The 12,419-nt window shown below is 43.8% G+C and overlaps 1 protein-coding gene across 2 annotated transcripts in view; it reads left to right on the top strand.

Annotated features, from left to right (window-relative positions):
- KIF16B (kinesin family member 16B) overlaps window positions 1-12,419 on the top strand; it is a 197,053-nt gene that overhangs the window by 38,562 nt on the left and 146,072 nt on the right. For both annotated transcript variants that reach the window (XM_087818884.1, XM_087818883.1), the window contains exons 10-12: window positions 937-1,112; window positions 3,896-3,961; window positions 6,839-6,898. In XM_087818884.1, coding sequence (XP_087675010.1) covers window positions 937-1,112; window positions 3,896-3,961; window positions 6,839-6,898 — 302 coding nt within the window. The remainder of the gene's footprint in view (window positions 1-936; window positions 1,113-3,895; window positions 3,962-6,838; window positions 6,899-12,419) is intronic.

Raw genomic sequence — 12,419 nt, 5'->3', positions numbered from 1 at the left:
TAATGGCCCCAAAACGCAAGAGTCCTGAGGCTGGTAATTTGGATATGCCAGATAGACTGACTTCATCAAGTGCTTCTTTTAAGTGAGAAGTGAACCTTCTCAATTTAATAAGAAACAAAAATTGTGTGTTGATGTTGCTAATACCCACGGAAAGAAGGGGTCTTCTCGCCGTGAAATTGTGAGGAAGAAAAGGAAATTCATGCTACTTTTGCTCTCGCACCTAAAAGGCAAGTCACGGCCGCAGTGTTGCGATCAGTGCTTAGTTAAGAGGGGAAAGGCGTCCAGCTGTGGCTGGAAGACGTGGACCGAAAATGTGTTTCGGTGGGTAGCAACGTGCTGCGCCAGAAAGCACCGAGCCTCTGGGCAGACTTCAGCAAGGTGCCCCCCGAAACGAGTCACGCCAGCCGTTCGCTGCAAGTCAGGGATGGTTACACAAGCCCAGGAACAGGTTTGGACTGAAAAATATAAAAATTACTGCTGAAGCTGCGTCTGCCCCTGGAGGAGCTGCGGCCACATTCCCAGCAGAGGTGACGAAGTTGGTGAGGGTGTGATATGATCAGCGCCTTCGGGCAGCCACTGGGGGCTTAGAACATATCCCCCAGGAAGGGGGGGCACTACTGTGTCCTGAAGTCCTCTTTTTCTTGTATTTCTAACAGCACAAGCTCCCTAACCTACAGTGGAGTATCTCACATCCCAGTTTAGAGTTGCTTAGGTGGCTGATTCTATACTTAAGAAGTGCAAAATAACATTTAATTTAGTGTAATGAGTGCTTTTCCTATAAATCTTAGATAATTTTTAATATTCATTACTGTGGCAATGAATATTTAGGCTATCCAATGACCTGGGGTTGATCTGATTTTTAAATTACAAACCAACTCTGTGTTAAATGAAATCCAGAGCGCTGGATGAATTATTTTTTTAATTCATTCTTCACAGCCATTTCACCTGCTGATGTCAACTACGGAGAAACCCTAAGCACTCTTCGCTATGCAAATAGAGCCAAAAATATCATCAACAAGCCTACCATTAATGAGGACTCCAACGTCAAGCTCATCCGTGAGCTGCGAGCTGAGATAGCCAGGCTGAAAACGCTGCTCGCTCAAGGCAATCAGGTTGGGATTCTCCGCGACTTATGGATAATTTTCTTTGAGTAATGGCATCTATTTCTAGATCTTAATGAGGCAATTATCTCACTTATTGTATTGATTTGAGTAAATAAGTACTAAGTAAAGCTTGAATGAGTTACCTGGTCTCTCCTTTACATCACCCTTCCCTTGGCTTTACATTTATTAAGTGCTCTGTGTGTAAGTAAGATTTTATCCGCTAAATCTGAAATGATTAACTAATAGTTATCAATTATGGATGGAAATTTAGCATGCAGTAGGATTAGCATAATCTCTCTTAGTGGAAGGAAATTGAGGTGCTTGCTTGGAGTTACATTTAAAATTCTGTTTGTGCATTCTGTGACTTGAAAATGTATTTTAACAGAAGGAAGGAAAGACTAGTTTGAGCACCTTTCTGAGTTTTTGTTTTGCATTGCCCTGTACAGAGGTGGTTACGGTGGTACAGTGGCATGTGTGACACACCTGTGGCCTGGCTGAGATCCTTGCTCAGTGTTGAAACAGTCTCACTTCAGGATCTTTTGGGATTCTAGCGAAGGAGCCTCGTCCCTTTGTGTTTTTCACAGTAAACTTACTTATAATCTGCAGCGCTTACATTCAGAATTTCATTCCATAGTGTGAGCTAGGTTCTTCTAGGGTTAGATACTTGTAACGAAGGCCACTCTTAAAAGAAAATCAAAGATAGCCTTTCAAAATGTTTGAGTTAGATTGGAGTTAGACCTAAATTAAGATACACGTCTTCCCATTTTCTTAACCTATGAATAGATGTCTTAAGTGTATCATTTAAAAATTAGTTTTCTTTAAATGCAAAGTGCTCTCCCTACAGCACCTTTCTATCTAGGAATATATGGCCCATGAGGCCCTAGACATCCCCTTTGTGGTTTAACGTATGAAAATCTTGACAAGGCGAAAATCTCACTGTTTCCTGTGTCCTGAAATATATCTGACATTCTTTCCCATCAGATGGGGACAGTAGGTGCTTAGGGATTGCTCGTTGCGCTAAAAACACGTCCGCATCCATTTACTCTTTGATGTGGAGCTGTCCTGTGTGTGAAAGGAAGCTGTCAGAACAAATAGTCCAGCTGTATGTGAGGTTACCAGGCTCATAGAACTTATGATATGAACCCCAATAGTCATTTTTATTTATACACCTTGTTTTTGGGATCTTTTGCAATGTTTTAAAAACATTATTTATTTGAAGTAAACATTTAAGCTATGAAGGTGCTATTGAGAAGCCATAGCTTTGGGTTTCCCTCAGAGCATTGACTCTTGTAATAGGTGTGTCCCTGGTGGGGACCCTGGAGGATATGCCTATGGCATTGTTACAAGAGATGTTGGCTCCCGTGGGTGTGGGCTTCTAAGCCAAGGTGGGACCCACACATACCTTGACCCCTCAAGAGGGCCAGAGACAGTCCTCCAGGAGCTGTGGGGACCACTGCAGAGAGCACCCCATTCCCTGGCCCTTCCCTGCTGGCCGCCCTGCTTCCTGCTGAGTAGACAGATGTCAAGTGTGGCCCACGGTGGTCTTGTCAGTCTGAGTGTTTAACTGAGCCTAGTAAGGTCACCTCATGGGCATTATATTTGTTCAAATAGAAATTGAGAAGTAAATAGTAATGAAAAAAATACTGTCTCTGAGGAGGACAACTTGGATATTAAAGAAATCATATATATAAGTGATGCACAAGTTTCCCCCTAGAAATGTATTGTGTTGCTACAACCGTGTACTGCAGGCAACTAGTAGAGGAATTGTCATTGTAGTATTGTCAATAGAGCAGAAGTTTAGAAAAAACTGCATTTCTGCTAATAGGAAAGCACTGATGAAAATTATAGAATATCCATGCAATTCCACTCTGTGGTGGAACTGGAATTCTTAGAAAGAATGAAGTGGTTTTGTTTGTGTTGAATTTTTCCCAAGATATATTGTTGAGTGAAAAAGACAATATTCAGAATAATGGTCATGTTGTTTATGTTTAAAAAAACAACAAAAGCATGCTTGCCGATGACCACAATAATTGCAGGTTTGCAGGGCAAATTGGATAGAGGCGGCCCTGTGGGGCGGAGAGGGAGCACGTCCCCCTTTCTTTTTTTCTTAGGACATCTGAGGAGCACCGTGTCCTGCCTGTCAGATCATGAGTTATGAGCCTGGCTTCATCTGCCTCTCCTGTCGCAATCTGCCTTGGCCATCCTAGTTCTAACCTGACTTTGGTGCTTATCTTTCTCATGTCGGTCTTTATAATTTTGCAGCCTGGGCGGGGGAGTGGATAGGTTGTGGTGTGGCCGTCCCATACGAGGAATATCACCCAGCAGTGAAAATAAAGGAGTTTGCTTTGCATGTGTCCACGTGGATGGGCTTCAGAAGCCTTTGGCTGAGCAAGACTTAAGCTCTTTACATTTTGAATCTTATAACTTGTGCATATTCAAAACAGACCCTTTTTTTAGGATCCAGGACTAGGTATTTAGATCGTACTTGATTTGGGGAAATGTCAGTTATATGACATGTTTGTCTTTTCTTCACTTTGCTGATTTGCAGTGCAAATGTAGGTTTACCGGCTACCATGGTTTTGAGTATTATGAGATATGTAGCCCTTGGAGTAAAGACTTAGTGGTGTGATTGACACTTTTGAGGGGTAGGGGTGGGGGTGTGGGACAATACTTTTTACCTCTGTTTAATAGTTTATTTGGCAGTTTGTGGTGATTTACTATATCACGGAGCAATCCTCGCTCTAGATTATTGCTGTTTTCTAACTGCTGCCCTCTTATGGTTTAAATCCTAGATTGCCCTTCTAGACTCCCCAACAGCCTTAAGTATGGAGGAGAAACTTCAGCAGAACGAGGCCAGAGTAAGTGATACCTTGATGTCTTGTTATTTTCAAATCATAACTTTCACTATTACTTTAACATGCTCTTGGCATTTGAGACTTATTTTCTTTCTTCATTGCACTTAACACTGCCCAGCACCCCCACCCGTGATAATTTTTAAACAAGCACAGTGGTTGGCTTTTTATGTACCTCGTCATGTTCTCTGCCTGAATGAGTGGGGTTTGTCAGGCACATGATGGGGTTTGTCAGGCACAGGATGGTTAAGCGCCCCTGGAACCCACACCAGGCCTTCGTGCTCGGCGTTCATGACCCAGCAGCGGGCCCCGGCTCAACCATGTCCACCGTTGTTTTTTTTTCCCCATTCTTTTACTTCATTTTCAGTAGCACTTGGGGAATCTTGAAATACTCTAGGTAGAGGCTTAATTTCTCTTAATCTAGGTGAGGTTTGAGGCAGGGACAGAGTGGCAGGGAGTGACCAGAAGAGAGATTGTCCCTGGAGATGTTGTGGCTGAAGCCAGCATTGGCGCCGGTGCTTTTTGAAAACCAGTTTCATGGCTGACCTGGTTCTACACTATTTATTTTTTTAAATAACTCTGTTTGAAAAGAGAAATGGTCTTTAAGAACATTTTAGGGATTGGATGTTGTTCATCGCTCTGAATGGTTAAAACAGACTGAAAGGAAACTGGGTTCTGTTGGCGAAACTCTTTCAGGAATACACAGTATTGAAGATATAAATTGAGTGGTTGTTGGGAACTTGCTGACACCTCCCTGGGTAATTATGATAAATAATTTGATAATAGCACTAGTAATATCATCAGTTTCTTAATCTCTGTATTTCTCATGGAATTTTGTATTTAGTACAGTAGTTCAGATTCTAATTTTGATTGCTTTGAAATGTCTGGATATAGTCTTAAATTGTTTCTTGATAATAGTTTCCAGGAATACCTAGCAAGTTAATCAGAACCAATAAACGTTTTAATTTGAATGCATTACACCTGCTGTGACAGAAATGACTGCCTATCTTGTTCATAACATTTCCTAAATTTTCTCCTATTTTTTTGCTGACCCTTTAAAATTGTTTGCCACCTGCTTGGCTATAAATCTTTGTTACTTGATCACATTGTTAGAGGCGATATCATATGTTTGCATTTTTCTTAATTTTGTAAATTAAAATTATTTGCTTTATATTCAATAGTAAAATAGACCCAGGGCATACACCATTTGTTTAAAGCTGGAATCATTTGATTGAATTGGAAAAGGGCTAATTGGCTTACGTTTCAGGGAGAACATATACGTTGGTGACATACAGAAACATTCATTGTTGAATGCTTTGTGTTTCTCAGATAGGTTGCCAGTGAGAATCTCTTAAATTGACTACACTAGCCTCTCCCCTTCTGTGCAGAGAGAAGGCGTAAGAATACTCCCTCTCTGAAAGCTTCTGCAAAACAAAAACCCTGAGAACCATGTACATTCACTTATGTCTTTGTAGTCTGAGGGGTTGGCATCACTCAGGTGATGAAGGATTGGAGTGTCTGACCGGTTCCAGGTAGATCAGGACAGGACAGCCTTCCCAAACCATTAAAAACAAGCAAAAAAAAATTAGAGAGGTTGTCAGGTTTCTTTCTTTCTTTTTTTTCTTCTTTTTACCAAGAAGATGAGAGATTTTGACATTACTAGGAAAGAGAAGAAATATTATTTTAACAAAGAAGTAAATTGAGGAGTAAAAGGAATGACCAGGTCAGTTTCGGTGGGGGAGACAGATTTTGGGTTTCCTCTGGGATAAACCGAGAGCCCAGTTCCTCCATCTCTGCCAGTCACAGACACTGTTAGGAAGGCTGCAGACATGAGTTATTTAAGCCCTTTCCCGTCACTATACCTGATGTGCAGTGTAAGGAAAGCATGTCCCTCTCAGCAGGGAGAGTGCAAGCAGATGCATTCGTGCCGCCTTTTGGCCGGTTAAATGAGATAGGGAAGCCGGGGCATGGCCGGTGGGACGGTCTGCTGTTGGAGTGGAGGGGGCTGGGGTGCCAGGGTAAAGGGGGGAAAGGCTGTGACTCAAGAGTTCCCCCCACTCTGCCTCGAGAGGCCACTCTCTTTTAGCCCTAGGTATACTCCTTTTCATAGAACACAGTGTTCATTTATTTACTTTTTCCCTACCTTTTCATAAGGAGTCACTTTTTGCTTCTTAATGATCTACTCACTAGGATTATTTTTAAAGTTTTATGGAACTAGCAGGATATCTTCATTAACTTGGAGAAGCAGCTTCCAGTCGTGCTTTGTTCAACGGCCGGATATGTTTTCTCCCCTAAGTTCAGCAGACTAGAAGGAAGATTTATCAAAAGATTTTGCTTTTACTAAGAGAGTCAATTAAAGAGCTCCCCCCCTTTTTAAAGATAGAATGAGATTTAGAAACCCTATTAATTAGCGACAGAAGCAGATTATCTCCAAAAAGAAAACTGCAGCATCCCAGGTGATCTAATCACACTTGTAATGAGAGAGGAAAGTAAGTCATTGTTTCTTAGGACCTAAAGTATAATCAGGAAAAATTAACCCATTTAAAGGGACATTGTCACTCTTGAACTTATGATTTTGGTTAATATTCCTAGGCAGAAGCTTTTCTTTAAGTACACCATTAAAAAGACCTATAAAATTCTAGGCAACTTGAGGACAAATTTTTTTTCTATTCTTTCTGTTGCCGTAACGTAGGATGTAGGATGAGTTCAGCCGTTGGGTTCATATTTGGTGATGGCTCTTTCAGGGATAGAAATTGCTGTCTAATTAAAAAAATTTTAGTGCACCTTTTTTCATAAAGCTATGAGAGTTGGAAACTTTCTAGAAGAAAATCATGATATTTTTTTATGGAGCGATCACAAATGTATACTTTTTTTTTTTTTCAGGTTCAAGAATTGACCAAGGAATGGACAAATAAGTGGAATGAAACCCAAAATATTTTGAAAGTAAGGACTATACAAAGGTGCCTTGATTTTACTGTGCTGGTTTAAATGGTAAAATGTTTTCTTTTTCCTTCAAATGTGGCTGTTATGTGCTTTGCCTAAGGTAAGATCGTGGAACTGCTTAGTGACTCTTGGGGGACTAGGGTTCTGGTTTGATTCTGAAGAAATGGAAGGGGAGCTATCAGACACTAAGGCTCTGTGCGTTTTACCCGTAGAGGTGATGTTGACCTGAGGTGTTTGCTTTCAGTTGTTGGAGTTTGTCCACTTTTGACTCGTCATATATTAAACTCTAGGTAATATTCAAGGGGATACACTTTGCCTTTCTGCTTTGGTTATGCCCGGTATAAAGTGATGTGTTAAATGAAAAAACAAAACAAAACAACTTCCCCTGGCAATATTGTAGAATATGTGTGCATACATGGCCAGACTTCAGAAATTGCTGAACTAGTAATTTCTTATTGGAATTTTTCCTGTATGTCTCAAGGGCTAGACAGTGATGGTCTGCATTTTTGGCAGGACTCGTGAAAGGACACCATTTCTCATACTCTGTGCTTCAAAATACACGTTTCTTTATGTTCCCATTTTTTGCTGAGTTGATTGAAAACCTGTGGGGTCTGTTGAGGGTCAGCAACACCGGGTTTGAGGTTCAGAACTGAATTTCATTCTTCGATGGAGTCTGTCTGACTTTATGCATGAGGGCCTGTGATTCAGAGGCTGTTGAGTCCTAGGCTTGTTTTTGAGGGTTGTTGAGGTAAAAGAATTAAAATCCCCCTCTGATATCGGCGAGGTTGACAGATGGGGTTTAGCTGCACATCTTGGCAGAAGCCCTAACTTGGGTCCCTTCACATGAAAATGGGACACTGAGTTACTGTATCATAGGGGTAAACTTTTGAAGGACTGGCTTAGCCATTCAGTTCTTGTCTAACCATCTCTCGGAAAGGGGGGTTAGTGTCATATTATGTCAAGTTCTCCTTGTACCATTTCAGCAGCTCAGTCTGCTCGGGGGGTTAAAAAGACTGTTTCTCATGAAGTCAGAGTTCTTAGTGGTGGTGGGTTGTGATGGTCCTAGACTTTCTTTTCTCTCCTCTTGATTCTGATGAGAACATACTATTTTGAGGCACTTCCTCAGCGTTTCCTTGGCTGAGAGATTTTTGTGCAGGAAGAGAGAAAGGTAGTCAGCTGTGTGAAAAGTCACCAGTGTACACAGGCCTGCTGGCACAGGCGGGAGCGTGGCCGTGAGCTGGGAGACCAGCCTCACCTCTCCTGTCACCAGCGGGGGTCGCAGTCTCTGCACAGACCCCCACACTGGGCCCCACTACGGTGGACCTGCAACTTTTGCTTTTGATTTTTTCGTAAGGTAATTCCGGGCCCCGAAGCTGAAATCCTTCTCCGATTCCAATGCCATTTTTCATAAATCTTACTATCTTTATTCTTTTAACCTTTCAGAGAAGGAAGGGAGAAATGCGGTGTGTGCCAGGTGTTCAAGGTTATGGGAAAGGCTCGTGATATTTCAAGTTACTCCCTTCCTTTGACCTCGCAAGCCCCGTTTAGATTTCTCTGCGGTGTTTGTGCTTTAGATCCGAGGTGGTTTTCTGCTCGCCTTTGGTAAGGGCGGTGTTCAGCTCCCACTGGAAGACAGTGCCTGAGGGCCGAGGCGAAGAAGGGGGCCTCCCCAGTGCCTCTGGAAACATTCCTTGGCAATTGATGGGGAAAGAGATCGTTACTGGACGAGTTTGTATCTGTGTGGTTTGTGTAACCCTTTCCCATATTTCTGCCATCTGACCCTTCAGCCAGCTATTGTTCCAATAATGCTGCATAGAACCTACTCCAACCCAGTAGCTTAAAACAACATTTATTTTCTCATGGCTGTATAGGTTGGCTGTGGGCTGGCCGGTCGAGCAGGTTTGCCTGGGCTTGGATCCAGGCTGTGGGTGGGTTCCAGGGCTGCCACACATGTCTCTCTCCTCTAACCAGCTGGTTGTCCGGAGCATACTCTTCTCATGGTCTTGGCCAAGGTACAAGCAGACAGGCCTCATCACGCAAGCACATTTCCAGCTTCTGTTTATATCATGCCTGCTAGCATCCCGTAGCAAATCACTTGGCTGGACTGTGAGTCAAGAGGGAAAGAAGTATATTTCACCCATAATAAGGCCCCGGCAAGGGGGTAAATGTATAAGGCTGCTTTGAGGTCAGTGGTTTACTCTGTACATGCCCCTGTTAAAATGTGAATCTTCTCAATTCCTGGAACTTGCTCTTCTGTTTAATTTGCCCATTTTGTAGAGACAGGCCGAGGAAGCAGTGCATTTCCAGGGTTAGCTTCTTCATCAGGACCCGGCTGTTTACTCTGCCAGTTTGTTAATTATGTACCTTCCAAGCCCAAATCCTAAACACCCAGGGAGAGACCTTTGGGGAGAAGACTGAAGAGAGTAAAATGCCAGAGCACTGAAGGGAGATACGAGGCCAGTTTGGTGGTTTGGGCACAGTGAGAACCTGCCCTGTTGCTGTTTCTTGTCCAAATTTATTATTTTTTATAGTTTAACATTTTTAATTTTTTTTAAATTTTATTTTTCAATTACAGTTTACATTCAATATTATTTTGTATTACTGCCCAAGTCATAGGAGGAGACTCATAGGTATTGTTTGAAGAGACTACTAAGGAAAGAATATAGCCTGTCTTCTCAGTCACGAGAGTGATAGTCATTGTTGAGCTGTCAACAATATATATCGAGATATATATATATGTATATATATTTCTAAACTAATTTCAGAGAGAAGAAGGGAGAGGGAGAGAGAGAAACATCAATGATGAGAGAGTCATTGATTGGCCGCCTCCTGCATGCCCCCCTACTGGGGATCGAGCCTGCAACCTGGGCATGTGCTGTGACTGGGAATCAAACCCCGATCGCCTGGATCCTAGGTCGATGCTCAACCACTGAGCCACACCGGCCTGGCAGTTATGAGACTTGAGATTAGCTTGCCAGCATGCATCATGAGCAGTTGCTTCAGGAATATAGGGGAACCCATTTCATGCAGGAGTAGGAGTTTCAAGTCGGTGTGTAAGGCAAAGATACCTTAAAGTCAGAATTACTCTCGAAAGTCCCTTAGGTTCCCCGGAAATCACCAGATCTTGAGCTCTTGGATGCTCAAAAGCCAAGGAATGACTTCCTTCCCTTCTTTTTAATCTCCTCGATGGCTTTGCTTGCTCTGGATGAGTGAAATGCAAGGTCCTGTTGGATAGGGGTAGAGGGCGAGGGAAAGCTGCTGGGTGGACATGTGCTCTGACAAAAGGCTGTGGCTGTTCTCAGCCCAGCTGGTGGCACAGTGATGGTAAGAATGGGCCTTTGGGCTTTGTTCCAAGGAACTTGCATCTTAGTTTTCAGGTGGCTTTCTGACTCCCTGGGTGGTGCCACTAATCCAGAGCTGTCACACCCCCTAGTTCCCAGTTTGGAAATCAGCAGATGGCAACCTCTTCCTTACACCCCAGTTAACAGAGTATGAGATAATAAAGTGCTCAGGGTCACTTTGCAAGTAGCTAATGACAGTGGGAAGAGTGTTTATCTTCAAGAGGCAATTCTTAGGCAGTTAGATAATGAGAGTTTTATTATCTTTTACAATGTAGTCTCTTGCCCCTTAATCTACTTTCCTTTTTTTCATTAATCTTCATTTTCTAGAAATTAAAGTCCAAACTTCCTCGCCTGGCCCCCAAAGGCAGTGATCTCCTCAGTTTCACATGTCCTATCTCACAGTTCTCGCAGCCCCAGCACTCCCGGCATTTCCACCCTGCCTGCTTGAACCTGGGCAGTGGGCTTTTTGGTATCTCTGGGCTTTTACCTGTGTTTCTCTATCGTTGGAGATACTTCCCCTTTCTGTACCTGTCAGAATCCACTTTGAAGCTCTCTGTGATCACTTCTCTCTCCCACTTCCCAGGTAGAATGATTTTGTTTTCCTCTGGCTTTTGCAGCGTTTGGTTTTACTTCTGTCACAGTATTCAGCATCTCATGTTGAATTTGCATCATCTGAGTTTGGTGGTCTTGGCGTTTCCCTTTAAACAGGAGCAGCACCCGGGCAAGGACTGGCTCCATCGTTCTGTGTACCTACTCCTGGAACTCTGCTTCTCACCAAGCAGGCATGCGGTGAAAATTTGATGCATTAAAGTAGTATCAAGGAACAAAAACCAAACCTTAATTTAATTTGCTAGGGCTGACATAATGAAATACCACAGACCGGGTGGGTAAATAGCAGACATTTATTTGCTCACAGTTCTGGAGGCTAGAAATCAAGATCAAGTGCCCGCAGGGTTGGTTTCTCCTGAGGCTTCTGTCCTTGGCTCATGGATGGCCGCTTCTCTCTCCGTGTCCTCACATGACCTTTTCTCTGTGCCTGCCGCAGCCCTAGCCAGCCTCTGTGTGTTTTCATCTCTTCTTAGTCAGATTGGATTAGGGCTCACCCTCAGGGCTTCATTTTAACATGATTACCTCTTCAAAGGCCCTCTCTCCAAATACAGTCACATTCTGATGTGCTGGGGGTAGGGCTTCAACATGTGAATTTTAGGGGGACACGTTTCAGCCCATAAGGACCTTGAACGTTTAAGTCTCATGACCCAGTGGGAAGAGCAGCAGGGAGTGCTGTGCAGACAGCAGGCTTGCCCCGGCAGTGCTCACCCTGTACTTTCCATCCTGTTGTTCTCATTCCTAGTTGAAGGGCTTATATATGCCTGTGTATTTTTATTCTTAAAAAGAATGTGGCTGGGTTCCTGTTGAATGTAGCCCAGTCATTCATTTAGGTTAGTCAGATCTTTGCTGTTCAAAGTGCTTCATCTGGGAGCTGGTTAGAAATGCAAGCTCTCAGCCCCACCGCAGGCTTCCTACGTCAGGCCTGCATTTTAATAGGAGTCCCAGGCGATGCTTCTGCACCTTAAAGTTTGAGTGCTGAAGTAGAGAAGCTGAGGAAAGGTGGAGTCATCCTGGGCTCAGATCCCTTCTGCCCCTTCTCCTGCTCTGCCTTGTAGAGTTGGGGGCTGGCCCCTGAGACACACTGGGGGAGACTGGGGAGAAACAGACCCTGCCCCCAGCGGCCTCCTGCTGCATCCTCAAGCCCATCCCCTGAGCAGTTCTGCTTGGTGACACAGCCCTGGCCTCCCAACACTTCTAGTTTCTTTGTCCCTCCTGCCTCGGGGTGATGCTGGCTTCCTGCTGTTGTCATTTTGTGGGTGGCCTCACCCCCCAGATGGCTTCCCGTCTTCCTTCGACTGAATGACCAATTCCACGTATTAAAGCCTCTGGGATTGAGCCCTGGAGGAGCTTCTGTTCCATGGCTTGACCTGTGCTGTGTCAGAGTCCATATCCTGGAGCCTCGACACGCGCTGCCAGCTCCTCCAAGCCTGTGTTGACATCTCTTTTTGGTTTGTCTCTCTGTAGTATCTCAGAACGCTGCCCCAGTGTGTTTTCATCCTGCGGGTTTGCGTTAAACTGCGATCTCTCTCTAGGGACTTGGAACTTAACGCTGTGATAAATCCGGCTGCTCC

Source organism: Miniopterus natalensis, chromosome 7, assembly GCF_054644295.1.
Source record: "Miniopterus natalensis isolate mMinNat1 chromosome 7, mMinNat1.hap1, whole genome shotgun sequence".
Taxonomy (NCBI): domain Eukaryota; kingdom Metazoa; phylum Chordata; class Mammalia; order Chiroptera; family Miniopteridae; genus Miniopterus; species Miniopterus natalensis.
This window is presented reverse-complemented; position numbering and strand designations above follow the sequence as displayed.